This window comes from Coregonus clupeaformis, chromosome 35, assembly GCF_020615455.1.
Source record: "Coregonus clupeaformis isolate EN_2021a chromosome 35, ASM2061545v1, whole genome shotgun sequence".
Taxonomy (NCBI): Eukaryota; Metazoa; Chordata; class Actinopteri; order Salmoniformes; family Salmonidae; genus Coregonus; species Coregonus clupeaformis.
This window is the reverse complement of record NC_059226.1, coordinates 12,328,042-12,350,977: the sequence shown is the minus strand read 5'-3', so window position 1 is coordinate 12,350,977 and position 22,936 is coordinate 12,328,042. Positions and strand designations below refer to the sequence as shown.

General features: G+C 42.3%; 1 protein-coding gene across 1 annotated transcript; it reads right to left on the bottom strand.

Moving 5' to 3' along the window:
- Positions 1-8,193: 8,193 nt before the first annotated feature.
- On the bottom strand, positions 8,194-22,673 carry ccdc137 (coiled-coil domain containing 137). The gene is made up of 6 exons (XM_041862457.1): positions 22,521-22,673; positions 13,329-13,465; positions 12,860-13,103; positions 11,860-11,942; positions 11,685-11,764; positions 8,194-9,380 (listed from the first exon to the last, which is right to left on the bottom strand). Exons 1-6 carry the CDS (start codon positions 22,589-22,591, stop codon positions 9,180-9,182), a joined length of 816 nt encoding a protein of 271 aa, XP_041718391.1. The 5' UTR covers positions 22,592-22,673; the 3' UTR covers positions 8,194-9,179.
- Positions 22,674-22,936: the final 263 nt, after the last annotated feature.

Here is a 22,936-nt window from a genome sequence, read left to right as displayed (position 1 = left end):
ACACTAACCGCTACACACAGCCTATTACTAGGATGAACGCGTTAGTAAACCCGCTACAATCATGCAGTACATTGTACAGTCAGCAGCAAGCAGTTTAGTAGTTACGGCGGACCCCGGTGGGAAAAAATATATAAAACCAAAAGCTTACCTTGACTTGTAAGAGTTCCCATGTTGGATAGCCATAGCCAGCTAGCTAACATAGCATCCCTCTCTGTTTGATCTGGGTGTTTGAGTAGGCTAAACTAGCTAGCTGCATTCCTTAGCTAAGTAAGGGAAAGTGAAAAATAATACTATGAAATATAGCTAGCTCTCTCTCTCTTGCTTCTCCTTTATTTTTGAAGAAATTAATTTGTTCAAAACTGTTAAACTATTGTCAACTACTCACTACATGTTATGCACTGCAGTGCTAGCTAGATGTAGCTTATGCTTTCAGTACTAGATTCATTCTCTGATCTTTTGATTGGGTGAACAACATGTCAGTTCATGCTGCAAGAGCTCTGATAGGTTGGAAGTTGTCATAATTACTGTGTATGTCTATGGAAGAGAGTGAGAACCATGAGCCACTTAGGTTTTGTATTGAAGTCAATGTTCCCAGAGGAGGACGGAAACTAGCTGTCCTCCGGCTACACCATGGTGCTACCCTACAGAGTACTGTTGAGGCTACTGTAAACCTTCATTGCAAAACAGTGTGTTATAATCAATTATTTGGTGACAATATATTTAGTATAGTTTTATCTAAAAAGTATAACTTTAATGTTTCACTATTTTTATGAAATTCATTGAGGATGGTCCTCCCCTTCCTCCTCTGAGGAGCTGCCACTGCTATACACAGATCATTGCATACTACACAGAGACACACTGCATACCACACGGACCACTGCATACAATTGTATTTATTTACCTATATTTTAACAGGGTGTCATTGAGACCAAGTCTCTTTTTCAAATGAGCCCTAGACAATACAAACACATGCATCAATACAAATCACAATAAAAAACAAAATTACAAAACATGATCATAAAAATAAAAGTATTCACTTAGAGCATTCCCCGACAAAACGTTTCGGTAAAGTAATCTCTCCTGTGGACAATGTTCTGGTATTATATTTGATGAGGTTGAAGCACTTCTGACACCATGATATGTACTGCGCAGCAGAGCACAAGCAAATGGCTCAGCTTCAAGTGTTAATGATCAATTTAGCAATACCCGAGCCCTACCCGTAAACCTAGTAAATGATTAAACAAAACAAAAAACAGGCCCTACCCAGCCCTAACCAGATGTACAATGTCGGGGGCCATTGGGCTCGGGTAGCAGAGCTCTACACTGCATACTACACGGATACATACTACACACCGGCACACTGCATATTTGTGGAGAAATGTAACTGTTTGTCTGGGTGATTTGTGATGTTTACTTGTGTTTCCTGTGAATGTGTTTTTGTATTATATATATGTATGTTGGGTATAATGTGTATATTTATGTTGTATATACAGAGCGCATTTGTAAGAGACCTAGGTCTCAATATGTCTTCCCTGTTCAAATAAATGGTCAAACACATAAAATAAATACTGCACAGATACATAAGGTAGAGCTGATTGTGATCATTGCATCCACTTTGGATGGGGATTTCAACTGTAATACCATGTCCACTCGTGTATACTAGCCAACCACACTGCTATTGATAGATGAGATCAGACTCTCTCTGAATCAAGTACCTGAAACTAAGAACCTGAATATCTGTATCCCCTCAGTCAAGCCAGAAGGATATGAGAACAGGATTCAGTTATGAGTTTTGTTGGGCAGTGGAATGATGCAGTACAGTAATGCAGTAGATAGTGTCCATCCCAAATGGCAGCATATCCCCTATATGCTGATCCCTATTGGGCCTGGTCAAAAGCAGTACACTATAAAGGGAATAGGGTGCCATTTGAGACGCAAACATAGATTCAAGATGCGATAAATCCTTGTGGTTATGAAACCGGTGAGTCATGTCAGTGTATTCATCATGAACAGTCTTCAATCCAGCGGTATCCGGGGCTAGAAGGAGTACATATTACATAAAGGAGTTGAGTGGGCTGGGAGTGAAGAGCACTCTCACAACCAACCTACACAAGAATGTTTGTTATATTTTCTATATTACAGAGGATATAAAAGAGTGTATGGGTAATGGTAACAGCTATATGAATAGAGTAGCGGCTGTGTAAAAATTACAATATTCTATTCACACTGTATTATTTGATTTGTCACTTCACACGGCCCAGTCTGGGTCGAGGCAGCTGCCCTCTACTTGTTTGCTTCGTTAAAATGAGTTCTCCCTCTCCACTGGGAGAAGTAGCTAGAAGATATTTGTTCATGTGTAATTTGCCACTGCACGCTCAGGCGTACACACACGCAAACACAAAAGTACTCTCGTTGAGCTATGGCTGCCTGGCAGCAGCAGGCTGAGAAACCTCTCCCACCCACTCATCTCCTCGTGACCCGTGCTGGGCTGTGTTGTTCAGTCAGTCAGCAGCCCTGGGATCGTTAACACATGGAAACAGAGGAGACTAGCAGGCTGCAGACTGGATAAGACTCTAGGGGTCATTAATAGCAATCAAACAAACTGGTCAGATGTATGCAGGCATGAGTCAGCATCATTTTGAACTCCTAAAGGCCCCACCTGTCATTTCAAAAGCATTACTCTGTATTTGGATGCAGAGTTTTAGATTAGCAAGAAACTGGTGCTGCAAATGGTCAGAGTATAGGGAAAATATTGAAATCAAGGTTAAGCTCAAAACCTTTGAACATTCACAATAGCTTTTTAGTTACATAACTCAGTGATAAACAGCAGGTTTCTGTGGACTAGAACCCCAGTGAAGATGTGTGTGCCCTGTTCGAACGTATACATAATTACATTTACACAAATGAGACATGGTTAGGAATAAGACAGACCATCTGCAAATCATTACCTAGCGAGTCCCCTTGTATCTCATTGTTACAGCTAGGTCAACACATTAAGAACACAGAGTACATGCATGTCATAGATAAAGACCAAAAAGTGACTCAAGATTACCTCCAACAGTACCTAGAAAGATTGCAGTTGCGTCCCGAATGGCTCGTATTCGTTTTATAGTGCAGTACTTTTGACCAGGGCCCATGTCAAAAGTAGTGCACTATACAGGGAATAGGGTGCCATTTGGGATGCACCTTCCCTCTTTTCCTGATTAAAAAAATATCAAGTGTGGTTGACCCTCCTGACCACACCAATATGATGGGTCAAATATTATGGCCCTAACCCATTTTGGATCATTGATTAGATATTTCCATGGAGACAGATTCCAAACAGACAGGGAGAAAGAAATCAAAAACATCATGACGTGAATCACAAAGTGTTCAAAGTTACCCTTGAATGACTTAAATGAGGTACATGAAGGCTTGAAAGAGTACATAGAGATTATTCATATTTGTAATTCTATGGTACAGTACCCAACTGAAACTACGAACAATGACTATGTCGGTCATTGTGCTTAGTGGATAAAGTCCAGTCAGCCACCTGTCCAGTCTACCTCTCACCGGGCAACAGGGATTTACTGTCACCATGACAACACACTCCACAGACCTTCAGGCATGTCCACAGGTGTGGCCACACCACAGGCCACAGTCAAACTGATTAAACAGCAGAGAGTTCATCCATCCACAGTCAGTAGAAGAAGAGAGTGTGTTGTTTAATAATCTATTATTTCTGTATAGCTGTACACTCATAGGGATTACAAAGCGAAAATAACATTATAAAAAGGGGCCAACAAAGATGACTAAGGTTTGTAAATATTTGTTTTCGGTTTATGAAACTATATCAACAAGTCCATGTAACCTGGAAAGTTTGTAGAGTCATACACAGTAAGGAGAAGCTCTAAACAAACCAGCTAGAAAACCAGCCGGCTGCATTAGTTGTTCCGCAGGCCAAAGATCCTCAGACAAAGGGTCCTTTCATGCCTTGTAAGTCAACCTTTTTTAGGATTGCAGATGTAAATAGAGGGTGCCAGGCGGTGGTAAACCATTGTGTGTTTATTTTTTAAATTTTATTTTTAGGAGGTAGATCAGATTTAATGTTGCAGATAGATTGTAACTTCCATCAATGTAATTGTCTGCATCACTTCCAATCCCCCATGTTTTTTATTTACATTTACGTCATTTAGCAGACGCTCTTATCCAGAGCGACTTACAAATTGGTGCATTCACCTTATAGCCAGTAGGATAACCACTTTACAATGTTTTTTTTTTTTTTTTTTTTTTGGGGGGTAAGGGGGGTAGAAGGATTACTTTATCCCTATCCCAGGTATTCCTTAAAGAGGTGGGGTTTCAAGTGTCTCCGGTGGTGAGTGACTCCGCTGTCCTGGCGTCGTGAGGGAGCTTGTTCCACCATTGGGGAGCCAGAGCAGCGAACAGTTTTGACTGGGCTGAGCGGGAACTGTGCTTCCACAGAGGTAGGGGGGCCAGCAGGCCAGAGGTGGATGAACGCAATGCCCTCGTTTGGGTGTAGGGACTGATCAGAGCCTGAAGGTACGGAGGTGCCGTTCCCCTCACAGCTCCGTAGGCAAGCACCATGGTCTTGTAGCAGATGCGAGCTTCAACTGGAAGCCAGTGGAGTGTGCGGAGGAGCCGGGTGACGTGAGAGAACTTGGGAAGGTTGAACACCAGACGGGCTGCGGCATTCTGGATGAGTTGTAGGGGTTTAATGGCACAGGCAGGGAGCTCAGCCAACAGCGAGTTGCAGTAATCCAGACGGGAGATGACAAGTGCCTGGATTAGGATATATATATACTGTATATACATACAGTTGAAGTCGGAAGTTTACATACACCTTAGCCAAATACATTTAAACTTTTTCACAATTCCTGACATTTAATCCTAGTAAAAATTCCCTGTTTTAGGTCAGTTAGGATCACCACTTTATTTTAAGAATGTGAAATGTCAGAATAATAGTAGAGAGAATGATTTATTTCAGCTTTTATTTCTTTCATCACATTCCCAGTGTGTCAGAAGTTTACATACACTCAATTAGTATTTGGTAGCATTTACTTTAAATTGTTGAAATTGGGTCAAACGTTTCGGGTAGCCTCCCACAAGCTTCCCACAATAAATTGGGTGAATTTTGACCCATTCCTCCTGACAGAGCTGGTGTAACTGAGTCAGGTTTGTAGGCCGCCTTGCTCACACACGCTTTTTCAGTTCTGCCCACAAATGTTCTATAGGATTGAGGTCAGGCCACTCCAATACCTTGACTTTGTTGTCCTTAAGCCATTTTGCCACAACTTTGGAAGTATGCTTGTGGTCATTGTCCATTTGGAAGACCCATTTGCGACCAAGCTTTAAACTTCCTGACTGATGTCTTGAGATGTTGCTTCAATATATCCACATAATTTTCCTTCCTCATGATGCCATCTATTTTGTGAAGTGCACCAGTCCCTCCTGCAGCAAAGCACCCCCACAGCATGATGCTGCCACCCCCGTGCTTCACGGTTGGGATGGTGTTCTTCGGCTTGCAAGTAACCCCCTTTTTCCTCCAAACATAACAATGGTCATTATGGCCAAACAGTTCTATTTTTGTTTCATCACACCAGAGAACATTTCTCCAAAAAGTAAGATCTTTGTCCCCATGTGCAGTTGCAAACCGTAGTCTGGCTTTTTTATGGCGGTTTTGGACCAGTGGCTTCTTCCTTGCTGAGCGGCCTTTCAGGTTATGTCGATATAGGACTCGTTTTACTGTGGATATAGATACTTTTGTACCCGTTTCCTCCAGCATCTTCACAAGGTCCTTTGCTGTTATTCTGGGATGGATTCGCACTTTTCGCACCAAAGTACATTCATCTCTAGGAGACAGAACGCATCTCCTTCCTGAGCGGTATGACGGCTGAAAATAATCTGTCTGTAAACAATTGTTGGAAAAATTACTTGTGTCATGCACAAAGTAGATGTCCTACACGAAGAAATTTGTGGAGTGGTTGAAAAACAAGTTTAATGACTCCAACATAAGTGTATGTAAACTTCGACTTCAACTGTATATATACAGTTGTGTGAAAAAGTGTTTGCCCCCTTCCTGATTTCTTATTTGTTTGCATGTGTCACACTTAAATGTTTCAGATCATCAAACAAATTTAAATATTAGTCAAAGATAACACAAGTAAACACAAAATGCAGTTTTGAAATTAAGGTTGTTATTATTAACTTAAGGGAAAACAAAATCCAAACCTAATGGCCCTGTGTGAAAAAGTGTTTGCCCCCGTGTTATAACACAACTCAACTGTGGTTTATCACACCTGAGTTCAATTCCTCTAGCCACACCCAGGCCTGATTACTGCCACATCTGTTCTCAATCAAGGAATCACTTAAATAGGACCTGCCTGACAAAGTGAAGTAGACCAAAAGATCCTCAAAAGCTAGACATCATGCCGAGATCCAAAGAAATTCAGGAACAAATGAGAAAGAAAGTAATTGAGATCCATCAGTCTGGAAAAGGTTATAAAGCCATTTCTAAAGCTTTGGGACTCCAGCGAACCACAGTGAGAGCAATTATCCACAAATGGCGAAAACATGGAACAGTGGTGAACCTTCCCAGGAGTGGCCGGCCGACTAAAATTACCCCAAGAGCGCAGCGAAGACTCATCCAAGAGGTCACAAAAGACCCCACAACAACATCCAAAGAGCTGCTGGCCTCACTTGCCTCAGTTAAGGTCAGTGTTCATGACTCCACCATAAGAAAGAGACTGGGCAAAAATGGCCTGCATGGCAGAGTTCCAAGACAAAAACCACTGCACACTCTTAAAGGGAGTGCTCCTAATCTCAGTTTGTTACCTGTATAAAAAGACACCTGTCCACAGAAGCAATCAATCAATCAGATTCCAAACTCTCCACCATGGCCAAGACCAAAGAGCTCTCCAAGGATGTCAGGGACTAGATTGTAGACCTACACAAGGCTGGAATGGGCTACAAGACCATCGCCTACCATTAAAATTATAGACTGATCATGTCTTTGTCAGTGGGCAAACATACAAAATCAGCAGGGGATCAAATACTTTTTTCCCTCACTGTATATACACACACACACACACACACACACATACAGTTGAAGTCGGAAGTTTACATACACTTAGGTTGGACTCATTAAAACTTGTTTTTCAACCACTCCACAAATTTCTTGTTAACAAACTATAGTTTTGGCAAGTCGGTTAGGACATCTACTTTGTGCATGACAAGTAATTTTTCAACAATTGTTTACAGACAGATTATTTCACTTAATTCACAGTATCACAATTCCAGTGGGTCAGAAGTTTACTGTGCCTTTAAACAGCTTGGAAAAATTCCAGAAAATGATATCATGGCTTTAGAAGCTTCTGATAGGCTAATTGACATAATTTGAGTCAATTGGAGGTGTACCTCTGGATGTATTTCAATGCCTACCTTCAAACTCAGTGCCTCTTTGCTTGACATCATGGGAAAATCAAAAGAAATCAGCCAAGACCTCAGAAAATAAATGGTAGACCTCCACAAGTCTGGTTCATCCTTGGGAGCAATTTCCAAACGCCTGAAGGTACCACGTTCATCTGTACAAACAATAGTACGCAAGTATAAACACCATGGGACTATGTAGCCGTCATACCGCTCAGGAAGGAGACGCGTTCTGTCTCCTAGAGATGAACGTACTTTGGTTCGAAAAGTGAAAATCAATCCCAGAACAACAGCAGAGGACCTTGTGAAGATGCTGGAGGAAACGGGTACAAAAGTATCTACAGTGAGGGAAAAAAGTATTTGATCCCCTGCTGATTTTGTACGTTTGCCCACTGACAAAGACATGATCAGTCTATACATTTTAATGGTAGGTTTATTTGAACAGTGAGAGACAGAATAACAACAACAAAATCCAGAAAAACGCATGTAAAAAATGTTATAAATTGATTTGCATTTTAATGAGGGAAATAAGTATTTGACCCCCTCTCAATCAGAAAGATTTCTGGCTCCCAGGTGTCTTTTATACAGGTAACGAGCTGAGATTAGGAGTACACTCTTAAAGTGTCGTGAAACTACCATCTCTATACAAATATTGACAAATGCAATTGAAATACATTATTTGAACTACTTGCCATACTGGCAACAAAGTATGACATAAACAGCACCTGCAGTAGTGACAGGCTATAGCCTAATGATTTGGGAACCGTATGCAGTTACAATGTTACATTTTATTCAAAACAATACCACATTCTCTACACAAATTATCATTATTATTACTAATAACATTACAAGAATCCCCAACAGGTACCGATGATGTTTATATGTTAGACATCCTGACTACCACCTAGTGGGAATGACAGGTGCCAACTTTTCTTGCTCGGTAAAGCAGGGCCGTAAATAATGTGGTTTATTCCATCCAAACTGCATGGGAAAATAAGACGTTTTCAAAGTCCCCAAACAGTCAGAGTCATGTCAATGTCATAGCAGTCATGCATTGCCACAAGAGAAGATAGTGCCACTGTTTTCTGTATCAACTGACAGTCAGAAGTACCTGACATAAATGGCAAGGCCTCTAGGTAGGTAGGAAGGAAAGCTACCTATTCAAGGAGAAACAGTGAATCAGTCCATATGTGCTGAGGAGGTCTGGTCCTTTCCACAATAGCCAGAAACCATCCCAGTGTCCACAAAAACTCACTGCAGATTGGGAAAGGAATATGAACTGCTTGGTGATCAGATGAGCTAACCCTTGTCCCCTCCATCTGGTTCCACTTGGATTTGGTGCGTCATCTTCAATGCAGCCAAATTCCCTACCCTTCACCCTGAAATGTGCACTTGCTCCCTCGCCTCCATTTAATTAAAAAGCATTGATTTAAGAATAGTTCTACAGGGGTTTCCAGACTTTCCACCATATTTCTTACACCAGTCCACACAATTTTTAATTTGGCTCTATTCTCCAGCATTTTGGATTTGAGGTGATAGGACAGAATGTCACCTTTTATTTGAGGGCATTTTCATACTTATCTGATTGGCCATTTAGAAATGAAAGCACTTTATAGATCTAGTCCCCCATTTGAAGATGTCATAAGTTGCATCACTGTGCAAATACAGTGATGCAAGGGGAGTGTAAGTAAGAAGTGCACACCTTGAGGGAGCAAGGCAGAGAATGGGACCACAGCTCGTGTCCGACTGGAGTCTCACTGGAGGTTCTTCAGCTTGTCTATCCCAGCTGCCTTGGCCTCCTGCTGATGCTGCTTCTGTTTCTTCAGGTGGCGGTAGGCCTGCACGACCCGCTGCCTCTCCTCCTCCATCATCCTCTGTCTGGCCATGGACGGCTTGGCTGTGGAGAACTGGGTCTGGCCTAGCAGAGAGTTCAGCAGGAGACCCTTACACACACCCTGGAGGGGAGAGAGAAGATGGACTAACATTATTCAATAGTCTAGAGCCATTCATCTGAGCCTGTATTCATAAAGAGTCTCAGAGTAGGAGTGCTGATCTAGGATCAGTCCCCCCCATCCATGGAATTATTACAAAAGTGTGAAATGCAGCTTTTGTGCTACCTCTCCATAAGAGCGGGGATAGAAGTGATCTTGATAATTATCTACCCATTTCCAGGCTCCCTTGTCTTCTGAAAATATTAAAAATTATTGGTCAACCAATTAAGTTATTTTCTATCTATAAATGGTATTCTTAATGTTAATCAATCTGGATTCAGACCTAAACACGGCACCACTTCGGCTACCATGCTTGTTGTAAATGATATTGCAAATGACTTCGATGATAGAAAGAATTGTGCTGCCATGTTTGTAGACCTGTCAAGCGTTTGGTACTGTAGACCATGTTATTCCGTTGAATAAGCTGTCCTCGATAGGGTTGGGTTGGCTTGCTGATGGTTTCATAATTATCTCAATGACAGAACTCAGGCCATCAAGGTAGATGGGGTCAAATCGGAGTTCCTCGAGTTACATAAAGGGGTGGCCAAAGCTTCGATACTCGGCCCATTACTGTTTACAATCTATCCTGAACAAAAATATAAATGCAACATGTAAAGTGATGGTCCCATGATTCATGAGCTGAAATAAATGATGTTACATACACACAAAAAGCTAATTTCTCTCAAATTGTATATTCATTTATACGCAGCTAATAGTCTTGTGTTCTATTGCTCCATCAGTTGGCCAAGCCTTTTCACATTTGAAGTATGATTTTCAAGCACTGCAGAGGTTACTATTGGATCTAAACTTAGTGCTAAATGCAAACAAAACATGCTTTCTTCTAGGTCCCATAACCCAGATTTGAATACAATTAGTAAATGACCAGTTTGAACGGTACACAAATTGAGTTCTTTCCTTCCGACAAATATCTTGGTATATGGCTTGATGACAAACTGTCATTTAAAAAACATGTCACTGAGCTGATTAAGTTGTTGAAGTTCAAGGTTGGTTTATTTTACAGAAACAAAGCATGTCTGACTTTTGTTAATAGGAATGAAGTTGTCCAGGCAACCTATGTCTATTATAGATTATGGGGATATTATCTACATGCATGCAGCAGCATCTACACTTAAACCACTAGATGTTGTTTTTCATTGTGCCCTTAGGTTTATTACTGGTGATGGTTATAGAACTCACCATTGTCTTTTGTATCAAAAATGTAAGGAGCGAGCAGGCCTGAGACTGGGTTTGGTAATTTGTCAGTCTAAATTGAATTAATGATGATAGATACATAGGAAGTGTCTGCATGAGGGCTTTGTAGATAAACCAAGCCTGAGACTGGATTTGGCCCCTTCGGTCTCCACAGAGAGCTGCTTTTAGTTTTTTTGCACCCTTTATGTGGAACAACTTACAGAACTCACTGAAATGAGATGTTCTGGTCCCCCCTTGGACAGTTTTGAGTAATGATCGGAGACCTCAATGTTGATAAATGTGTGTTTTTCTTAGTAGGTTTTGTAATTTTGTATATTGTATGCGTTTGAAGTACAGTATTTATGCAGGGTTCATCTGTAAAAAGAGACCCTAGTCTCAGTATGACTTCCCTGTCAAAATAATGGTTAAATATATTTTTCTTTACATCTTATTCATTGGGATCTAAAAAGCAAAACTGATCCTAGATCAGCACTACTCTAAGATGCCAGAGTGGTGTACTATGACGTGAGCTAGAGGAGTTAGCGAGCTAACTTTGGTCAACTCAGAGTTCAACTCGGATAACCGGTGACACTAAAGTGGCTCACCTTTTAACCAGGCAACGAATCCAGGGCTAACTTCACTTATCCTGAATTAAGTGCCTGAGCCGCAAGTCATCATCCCCTTCATTTAAGGAAGATGACTGATTCAATATTTTATTAATACAAAAAATTACAAAGCTAATATTAAAATACGTATTACATTATACATTTAATAATGACAGGATGCACTTGAAACTTCCAGCAAAGTAAACCTTTATGACTTTTGATCGACTAGCCTTGTGCGGCATGAGCACGCAGTTACAAGCTCGGCTTGAGCAGGCTCGAGTAGACGGCAGGTGGACGATCAATATCTACCATCGTAACATGGATGAAGCCTGAGCTGGAATGTGAAGCTAACCGAAGCAGGCTAGCTTTAGCAAATCCAGAGTAATCTAGCTTGCATCGTAGTATACCCCTCTGGGGAGTGATATGATTCAAACGAGGATAGCTCTTTTTACGTACTCACACGCACACTTACCTGGGGCTTGATCAGTGCCTTCCTGGGCTTGATACTCAGAGTCGGTGGTGCCATGGCAACTTCTCCAAAGGCAACTTCATCTAAAAATTAAGGGATAGGGAATTAGATGATGGCAGCATGTATACATCTCTAATGACCTGATGTACAGCATAATCTGCTGAAAATCCATACATACCTATGAACATGTCGTTTTCTGCCTTCTCTTCCCGCCTGTCCAGTTTCTTCTTATGTAGCCTGTCCAGCCGGCTTTTATCATACCTGCGGTCATACAGGAGAGGACAAACTATAAAGGGTTGAATTTGAGACCACTACCTTTGAGACTACATACAAAGGCTACATTTCAAATCAACCCCTAACCCCTCCTCCCTAGACACTACTGTAGATCTGAAGGGGTTGGATATTTTTAGTTTGTTAACTTTATCATCACACCGGGGCAAATTCATTTGGTCATCACGCTGTAGAAAGCGGGTAACATCACACTCAACCTTAAACTTAGTCTTTTCCATTTATATTTTTTGTATTTTTTGGAGATCCCAGGGGCTATGACAGTCGATTACAAATCAGTCCGAAAGTACTTTTGACAGTATTTCAATCTGAAGGAAGTATGGTTTGAAGTGACAAATGCATTAGAAAGGTATTGGGAAATTCAGAAGATCACCAGGCAATACTTTTGTATGATCTTCTGTCCAGGAAAAGCACATAATCGTTGATGATGTTCTTTTTTCTCCAGTCTGATTTAGTGCCTGGTCTTGTCTACTCTGTTCTAATGAGTTCTGCCCGGCTTGTGGGCATGGTAGAGGGAAACAGAAGACACATGTTCCTTAGGGTCTTAACTTTCAGTGATGGGGTCATAATATTTTGTAGCTTAAACCGTTCAATAGATAGAGCCACATGTGTAGGAAGAAAACAGAAACCGCTGTTTATTTCAACAACCAGAGCATTTTATCCATTTCTATTTCAGTGTTTCTCTTGCGACCCCATTTCCAAAATCAGGCAACCCCACATGGGGTCGTGACACCTAGTTTGGGAAACGCTGCGTTAAACCAATAAACAACAAAGTAAAAATGTTTTTAAACAAAAACAACAATCAATTCATACGTGTAGGCCTAAACGAAAGGAGGGGCTAGGGGTTGGGTTGGAATTGAGGAACAGAATGTTTGTCTGGCTCCACTCACTCTTTCTTCTTGTCAGACTTGCATTTCCCGGTGCCAGCAGGTTTCTCCTGCTCCTCTAGCTCCCTCTCCGGGTGTCTCTCTATCTGGTTCTTGGTGAGGAAGAGGACGTGCTGCGCCTCGTTGCCCATCCTCCGCAGGTACGACTTCTCACTCTCCTTCTTCTTTCTACGGAAGTGTGGAACAGGGATATCTCCAAGTGTAGCGTCCCCTGGCTTGGGTTTGGGAGTGAGGGCGATGGCTTCAGCTAATGGGATCCAAGTAAAGAATCAAGAATATAAGGAACAGGACAGAAAACGAAAATGAGGAATACTGGATACCAGCTTCAATTCAATTCAACTTTTAAGAAAGACAAGTCAGTTTTTATAAGTATCAAAGACCTCAGCTAATACTATGGGCATTCATGTATAGCCCTAATCAAGGATTTAGAACGATATTAAAAACTGGAGGTTAGAATTGCATGATGACTGACCTTTTTTCATCTTCTTGGTCTTGCTTGGCCCCATCTTCATCCTCTCCTTGCTTTTCATAATCTCTCGGAGGCGGAAGGGAATCTGCTCAAGATGTTCCTCCTGTCTAGGCTTGCCATCTCGTTTAGGCTTCTTCTTGCTAGAGGGGCAATTCATTTACGGAAAAAGAAAGAGGACATTTATTTAGTCTAAGTAAAATAGTGTGTAAATAGGAAGTCATCACAACATTCGGTCACATGGTCATTTGTTTTGGCCATCTCAGGTCCATGCGCATGCGTCGGATGTGCACTAAGAGCGGCATGCGCATCAGACGCATGTGCATGGACCATAGCTAGTTTGGCGTTAAACAAAGTGCTAAAAATATTTCATCCATTTTTGAGAAATAGAAGCTTGAGCATACAGACACAAGTTTGTCAGCACTCCAGCAACATCTTTACTTTGGCGAGTTATGAAAGTATTTTAAATCCAGTCACTTTAGTCGTCGTGCGATGGACCTGTGCCCGGTCTCCCAAAAGCATCTTAAGGCTAAATTAAACGTTAGAAACTTCGTAGGAGCATCGTTAAATCTCCCAAATCTATCATTACTAAAACTGCACTTGAAAACGCTAATTATTTAACAGCTGCCTCAGACCACTTGTAGAACAGCTCCTGTAACATAATAAAAAAAATCGCAGAGCTAGAGGCGTCACAACAGACCCGGGTTCGATCCCAGGCTGTGTCTTTGTGAGACGCAGAATAGGTGAACGGATAATCTCCGCATGTGTGGGTCCCACCATGGAGGAGGTGGTGTGATGGTGCTTTGCTGGTGACACTGTCTATGATTTATTTAGAATTCAAGGCACACTAAACCAGCATGGCTACCACAGCATTCTGCAGCAATACGCCATCCCATCTGGTTTGCGCTTAGTGGGACTATCATTTGTTTTTCAACAGGACAATGACCCAACACACCTCCAGGCTGAGTAAGGGCTATTTGACCAAGAAGGAGAGTGAAGGAGTGCTGCATCAGATGACCTGGCCTCCACAATCACCCAACCTCAACCCATTTGAAATGGTTTGGGATGAGTTGGACCGCAGAGTGAAGGAAAAGCAGCCAACAAGTGCTCAGCATATGTGGGAACTCCTTCAACACTGTTGGAAAAGCATTTCAAGTGAAGCTGGTTGAGAGAATGCCAAGAGTGTGCAAAGCTGTCATCAAGGCAAAGGGTGGCTACTTTGAAGAATCTCAAATAAAAATATATATTTTGATTTGTTTAACACTTTTGTTGGTTACTACATGATTTAATTTGTGTTATTTCATAATTTTGATGTATTCACTATTATTCTACAATGTAGAAAATAGTAAAAATAAAGAAAAACCCTGGAATGAGTAGGTGTCCAAACTTTTGACTGGTACTGTACATACATACACACAGTGCCTTAGGAAAGTACTCAAACCCCTTGACTTTTTCCACATTTTTGTTACGTTACAGCCTTATTCTAAAATGGATTAAATAAAATAAATTCCTCAGCAATCTACACACAATACCCCATAATGACAAAGCGAAGTTTACTCAGTACCTTGTTGAAGCACCTTTGGCACCGATTACAGCCTCGAGTCTTCTTGGGAATGACGCTACAAGCTTGGCACACCCGTATTTGGGGAGTTACTCCCATTCTTCTCTGCAGATCCTCTCAAGCTCTGTCAGGTTGGATGGTGAGCGTAGCTACACAGCTATTTCCAGGTCTCTCCAGAGATGTTCAATCGGGTTTAAGTCCGGGCTCTGGCTGGGCCACTCAAGGACATTCAGAGACTTGTCGCGAATCCACTCCTGCGTTGTCCTGACTGTGTGCTTAGGGTCGTTGTCCTGTTGGAAGATGAACCGTCGCCCCAGTCTGAGGTCCTGAGCACTCTGGAGCAGGTTTTCATCAAGGATCTCTCTGTACTTCGCTCCGTTCATCTTTCCCTCGATCCTGACTAGTCTCCCAGTCCCTGCTGCTGAAAAACATCCCCACATCATGGTGCTGCCACCACCATGCTTCACCGTAGGGATGGTGCCATGTTTCCTCCAGATGTGACGCTTAGCATTCAGGCCAAAGAGTTCAGTCTTGGTTTCATCAGACCAGAGAATCTCGTTTCTCATGGTCTGAGAGTCTTTAGGTGCCTTTTGGCAAACTCCAAGGTGGGCTGTCCATTGTCTTTTACTGAAGAGTGGCTTCCGTCTGGCCACTACCATAAAGGCCTGATTGGTGGAGTGCTGCAGAGATGGTTGTCCTTCTGGAAGGTTCTCCCATCTCCACAGAGGAACTCTGGAGCTCTGTCAGAGTGACCATTGGGTTCTTGGTCACCTCCCTGACGAAGGCCCTTCTCCCCCGATTGCTCAGTTCGGCCGGGCGGCCAGCTCTAGGAAGTCTTTGTGGTTCCAAGCTTCTTCCATTTAAGAATGATGGAGGCCACTGTGTTCTTGGGGATCTTCAATGATGTAGAAATTTTTTGGTACCCTTCCCCAGATCTGTGGCTCGACACAATCCTGTCTCTGAACTCTAAGGACAATTCCTTCGACCTCATGGCTTGGTTTATGCTCTGACATGCACTGTCAATGGTGGGACCTTATATAGACAGGTGTTTGCCTTTCCAAATAATGTCCAACCAATTGAATTTACCACAAGTGGACTCCAATCAAGTTGTAGAGACATCTCAAGGATGATCAATGGAAACAGGATGCACCTGAGCTCAATTTCGAGTCCCATAGCAAAAGGTCTGAATACTTATTTACATAAGGTATCTGTTTAATAAATGTGCAAACGTTTCTAAAAACCTGTTTTTGCTTTCTCATTATGGGGTATTGTGTGTAGATTGATGAGGAAAAAACATGTATTTCATCCATTTTAGAAATAAAGCTGTAAGGTAACAAAATGTGGAAAAAGTGAAGGGGTCTGAATACTTTCCGAATGCACTGTATAATTTAAAGAATGGTTCTAAATTGCACTTTTTATGTTTAATTTTCAAAGCCTGTATTCACAAATCAAATCAAATTGTATTTGTCACATACGTGTTTAGCAGATGTTATTGCGGGTGTAGTGAAATGCTTGTGCTTCTAGCTCCGACAGTGCAGTAATATCTAACAAGTAATATCTAACAATTTCACAACATATACCTAATACACACATCTAAATAAGGAATGGAATTTAAGAATATATACATATGGACAAGCAATGACAGAGTGGCATGGACTAAGATACTGTAGAATATAATAGAATACAGTATATACACATGAGATGAGTAATGCAAGATATGTAAACATTATTAAAGTGTTCCATTTCTTAAAGTGGCCAGTGATTTCAATAGGCAGCAGCAGCCTCTAATGTGCTAGTGATGGCTATTTAACAGTGTAATGGCCTTGAGATGGAAGCTGTTTTTCATTCTCTCTGTCCCAGCTTTGATGCACCTGTACTGACCTCGCCTTCTGGATGATAGCGGGGTGAACAGGCAGTGGCTTGGGTAGTTGTTGTCCTTGATGATCTTGATGATCTTTTCGGCCTTCCTGTGACATCAGGTGCTGTAGGTATCCTGGAGGGCGGGTAGTTTGACCCCGGTAATGCATTCGGCAGACCGCACCACCCTCTGGAGAGCCATGCCGTTGCGGGCGGTGCAGTTGCCGTACCAGGCGCTAATACAGCCCGACAGGATGCTTTCAATTGTGCATCTGTAAAAGTTTGTGAGGGTTTTAGGTGCCAAGCCACATTTTTTCAGCCTCCTGAGGTTGAAGAGGCTCCGTTGCGCCTTCCTCACCACACTGTCTGCGTGGGTGGACCATTTCAGTTTGTCAGTGATGTGTACACCAAGGAACTTAAAGCTTTCCACCTTCTCCACTGCGGTCCCGTCGATGTGGATAGGGGGGGTGCACCCTCTGCTGTTTCCTGAAGTCCACGATCATCTCCTTTGTTTTGTTGACATTGAGTGAGAGGTTATTCTCCTGGCACCACACTCCCAGAGCCCTCACCTCCTCCCTGTAGGCTGTCTCATCATTGTTGGTAATCAAGCCTACTACTGTTGTGTCGTCTGCAAACTTGATGATTGAGTTGGAGGCGTGCTTGGCCACGCAGTCATGGGTGAACAGGGAGTACAGGAGGGAGCTGAGCACGCACCCTTGTGGGGCCCCAATGTTGAGGATCAGCGAAGTGGAGATGTTTCCTACCTTCACCACCTGGGGGCTGCCCGTCAGGAAGTCCAGGACCCAGTTGCACAGGGGGCGGGGCTCAGACCCAGGGCATCGAGCTTAATGATGAGCTTGGAGGGTACTATGGTGTTGAATGCTGAGCTATAGTCAATGAACAGCATTCTTACATAGGTATTCCTCTTGTCCAGATGGGATAGGGCAGTGTGATGGCGATTGCATCGTCTGTGGATCTATTGGGGCAGTAAGCAAATTGAAGTGGGTCTAGGATGACAGGTAAGGTAGAGGTGATATGATACTTGACTAGTCTCTCAAAGCATTTCATGTCAGAGGAAGGCCCTAAAAATTGTCAAAGACTCCAGCCACCCTAGTCATAGACTATTCTCTCTACTACCGCACGGCAAGCAGTACTGGAGCGCCAAGTCTAGGTCCAAAATGCTTCTTAACAGCTTCTACCCCCAAGCCAGAAGACTCCTGAACAGCTAATCATGGCTACCCAGACTCTTTGCATTGCCCCCCACCCCACCCCACCTTTTACGCTGCTGCTACTCTGTTTATTATTCATGCATAGTCACTTTAACTCTACCCACATGTACATATTACCTCAAGTACCTCGACTAACCGGTGCCCCCGCACATTGACTCTGTACCAGTACCCCCTGTATATAACCTCCCTACTGTTACTTTATTTTACTGCTGCTCTTTCATTCTTTTTTACTTATCTATTTTTTCCCTTAACACTTTTTTTCTTTTCTTAAAAAACTGCATTGTTGGTTAAGGGCTTGTAAGTAAGCATTTCACTGTAATGTCTACACCTGTTGTATTCGGCAAATGAGGCAAAATTTGATTTGATTTGATGATGACAGAGGTGAGTGCTACGGGTCACCTCAAGCAGGTCGGGAATACACCATCCCTTCTCCCCTCCACAGATTCCTAGCCGAGACAGTGGACTTTTTTATTTTATTTTGCATCAAGGCAACCATCATCCTGTGGATTATGCACCTTAGTGGCATGAAGGACATCACTAAGTTCATCACCCACTTCATAGTTGAGGAGATAGATGAGAACACATCTATGGAGGACCTGCAGAAGATGATGGCAGTAGCTCTGGTCTACAGGTTGCTGGTCTGTTTCTATGAGATCATCTGTATCTGGGGTGCGGGCGGTGCCACCCCGGGGAAGTTCCTCCTGGGTCTTCGGGTCGTGACATGTAACAGTTCAGTCCTGGTCCGACCTAACCGGGTACTGGTGGTGCCGGCATTAACGTCACCCTGTCAGCTTCCACGGTGCGGGCGTTGAACAAGAACTTCTCCATCGCCTTCCTGTTCCCCGTCTTCATTATCCTCCTCTTCTTCCAACACAACAGGACTGTGTATGACATTGTAGCAGGAACCATCGTGGTGCAGCGCAGAGGGGCCAGATAAAATACCCTATAGTGGATCTGAACAGGGTCCTGTTCATTAGGGAACACCGTAGCATAACACTTTGCAACAGAAAATGTAAATCTGTGTTCTTATTGGACATGTTCAGGTAGTAGTACCTTCCTGTTTCATTAAGTTTGAAAACGTTTCTCTCTATTGAACACAACCCAGAACTTGGGCTTCTAGAACCTAAAAGAAGGCCTGTTAAACAGAGCTAGACCTACAGACCTGACAGAGTTCTATCCATGGATACATACGGCTCAGACTGAAACCCACTCAGGACAGATTGGAGTTTGATACAACGTGATATAGAAGTCTCATGGGGAGGCCTCAGAACAGAACATCATGGTTGTTTTATCTTCTTCATTCATAATGTATGGTTACTAAATCTTTCCCTAGTTACTGCTTAGCTAGACAAGCAGAATGAATCTGAATATCTCAAAGGAATGTTAGGGAAGTTGTATTAGTGTATGTGATGTTCATATGCAATTGTAGACTGACTCGTATATGGATAAGGGCTTTTTGCAGGTCAAGATGAAAGGTGAAATGACGGGGTTGTTTGCATAGCAACAACTCCTCTGTAGCTCAGCTGGTAGAGCACGGCGCTTGTAACGCCAAGGTAGTGGGTTCGATCCCCGGGACCACCCATACACAAAAATGTATGCACGCATGACTGTAAGTCGCTTTGGATAAAAGCGTCTGCTAAATGGCATATTATTATTATTATTATTATTATTATTTGGTTCAGTTACCTTTGCTTTCTTGGGTACAGGAACACAGATGCGTCTTATTCTAAATAAATGTAGCCTAGCCTAAAATATTCTGTTGTGTGCCATAAACTTATTTGCACTGTAATTGATTTGGTTAATTTCATACTTATTTTGTTTACTTTATTCATTGTCATTTGTAGCCTATCCAAATGTGGGTTACGCTTTTTATAGGCGACATTTATGTTTTGTTCCCACTGCTGTGGGAGCTTATGTAATGCCCGTTGCACAATTCAAGTATATGAATAAACACTTCCACAATTATATAAATATCTGTTTTGAAGTTTAACTTGCACAAGTAACATTTACTGTAAATTGTATTGAAAGTAGCCTAGTGTAGACCAGTGTTGGCTGTTTGGTTTGCAAGGATTTTTCCGGAAGCTTTATCCTAAAGCTTTGGTCAGGTGGCCAGAAACGTATAAGGTTTGTTTAAACTTCCCATTCGATTATTCTATCTTGCAATTGTTGGTTCACTCTCTCTCTCAATATTATCATATCATGTTTTTAATGAGGCTATTCACAAGCATACAACTTTCTGAGATAGAACTGTGTTACTGGACTCCTAGATTCATTTGAAAGTTGATCATGAAAGACATGCTTAGGCCAACAAGTCACATTACAAAAAATGGGGATTGGGACTAACTTTAAAACAAGCCAGACAGAGTGTCCAAAAGGCCCATGATCATCAGACATTGGAGGTGAGCGAGAGAAATGTTATGACATTTTGCGCAGCTTTTGGCACTCTCCACTCCATCTACAATCTACAATGTAGGCCTATTCTTGCATTAAGTTTATAGAAGGCTACCTACCTAACACAGATTTATTGAAAAGGGCTAATAGGAATAGGTAGGTCATTTGGCATGTCGCCCGGCTGTGCGCTGCCAGACTCATGTTCAAATAGGTTAAACTATCTGTAAAGAATCTAAATATATAAAAACTATCGTCGACCACATCACGATGTCGTTGCAATCGACGATGTCTGTCAAACATAATTTATTTCCGATTATATCGTAATATCTCCCAACCCTATAACGTTACATTCACTTTATCTGGGCTATCTGTTCTTTCTTGCACAGTATTTACGTAATTTCAATGTAACGTTATTGTTTCACACAGGGCCAGGAGTGAGACACTACATCGGGCCAACGGTGCCAAGTTTGGGTTGCAGACATGAAGGTAAGAACATAACAGTTACCAACAAATGTGAATCCATATTGGCAATATCTGCCATCTGTCTTTAGACTGTCACAATAAATTTATATAAAATATAGGGGGTGGGGGAGGGAAATACACTACCGGTCAAACGTTTTAGAACACCTACTCATTCAAGGGTTTTTCTTTATTTTTAAAATTTTCTACATTGTAGAATATTAGTGAAGACATCAAAACTATGAAATAACACATATGGATTAATTTAGTAACCACAAAAGTGTTAAACAAATCAAAATATATTTTAGATTTGAGATTCTTCAAATAGCCACCCTTTGCCTTGATGACAGCTTTGCACACTCTTGGCATTCTCTCAACCAGCTTCATGAGGTAGTCACCTGGAATGCATTTAAATTAACAGGTGTGCCTTGTTAAAAGTTAATTTGTGGAATTGTTTTCCTTCTTAATGCGTTTGAGCCAATCAGTTGTGTTGTGACAAGGTAGGGGGGTATACAGAAGATAGCTCTATTTGGTAAAAGACCAAGTCCATATTATGGCAAGAACAGCTCAAATAAGCATAGAGAAACAACAGTCCATCATTACTTGAAGACATGAAGGTCAGTCAATATGGAACATTTTAAAGAACTTTGAAATTTCTTCAAGTGCAGTCGCAAAAAACATCAAGCACTATGATGAAACTGGCTCTCATGAGGACCGCCACAGGAATGGAAGACCCAGAGTTACCTCTGCTGCAGAGGATAAGTTACTTAGTTACCAGCCTCAGAAATTGCAGCCCAAATAAATGCTTCAGAGTTCAAGTAACAGGCACATCTCCACATCAACTGTTCAGAGGAGACTGTGCATTAATGAAATATCCTGGCTCAAATAGAAGCCTGTCTCTAATAAGCGACTGCTGAGTCCAGTGATTTAAGCAGGTAGCTTAGTGGTTAAGAGCGTTGTGCCAGTAACCGAAAGGTCGCTGGTTCTAATCCCCGAGCCGACTAGGTGAAAAATCTGTCGATGTGCCCTTGAGCAAGGCACTTAACCCTAATTGCTCCTGTAAGTCGCTCTGGATAAGAGCGTCTGCTAAATGACTAAAATGTAAGCAAATAAATGCCTGGGCAATTAATTGAAGTTTTACTGTATTTGATTACTGTCACTTTTGTCGACATTGCACTGTGTGAGAAGCAAGTACATGACAATAAAATGTGTCGTTACCAGTGGATTCAGGTGATCAGGACTGGCCCGTTATCCGATATATTCTGCACACACAATCATTTACAGTACTTTTCCAAATGGACATGCCATCCAATGTACCTTAAATAATAAAAATCGAATATATATTTAACATGGAGTAGGCATGCTGCTGGCTTGATGCTGAAAAAGTGTCTTGCCTCCGACTGACATCTGTAGTGTCGCGGGTCGGGAGAAAGGCGGGGTAAAGGGCGGGTGAGGAAAACGGCACGTGAACGCCGGTAGCACGGCTGCCACTTAACAAAGCGGTTTATCGCGGGCACCCGTTAATGAGGCGATGGGCAAGAAAGCTGTCGCTTGGCGTGCGACCACTCTGGACTGGAGGGACTTCGGCCTCCCGAGTGCTCATTGCTAACTGGGTACCTAACTCAAGATAGCTAGCATGCTAACTTAGATTGCTAGCAAGCCTGTAGGACAAAGAAGAGCGAACCAGCTGGTCAGCGTTACCTTGGATTTTGCCCAGTCGTAGCACCTTGTTTAAATGCCTCTGCGAGTTTCGTCTGTTTATTTTTCCCCATGATCTTCTTGTTATTGGTGCTCAACTAGCGCTGCTTTCGTCTAAACACCAACCCGCGTGGACAAACTGTGAAGAGTCCTTCTTCTTCTTTGGAGTTTAACGGCGGTTGGCATCAAATATCTTGCATTACCGCCCCCAACTGGACTATAATATAAATCCATTATACTTCGTGATACAAAAGGGGGGAAAGGAAATACACCCTTCCAACTGACCTTACACTCATTAAAAATCCACTACTTTGACCCTATTGCTCCTGCACCATGCCAACGGCCTGGGAGGACGGGAAACTCAACACCCTCTAACTCTTCTGAATTCAAATCTCATATATCTACTTCCGGCCCGCTCA

Bases quoted from the DNA above. Each gene is read 5' to 3' on its own strand.
- ccdc137 (XM_041862457.1), bottom strand. From the start codon at position 22,591: ATGGGGAAAAATAAACAGACGAAACTCGCAGAGGCATTTAAACAAGGT. The intron at 11,943-12,859 runs GTGAGTGGAGCC...GTATGACCGCAG, and splicing joins AAGTCTGACAAGAAGAAAGA to GTATGATAAAAGCCGGCTGG. The intron at 11,765-11,859 runs GTATGTATGGAT...CTTAATTTTTAG, and splicing joins AGAAAACGACATGTTCATAG to ATGAAGTTGCCTTTGGAGAA.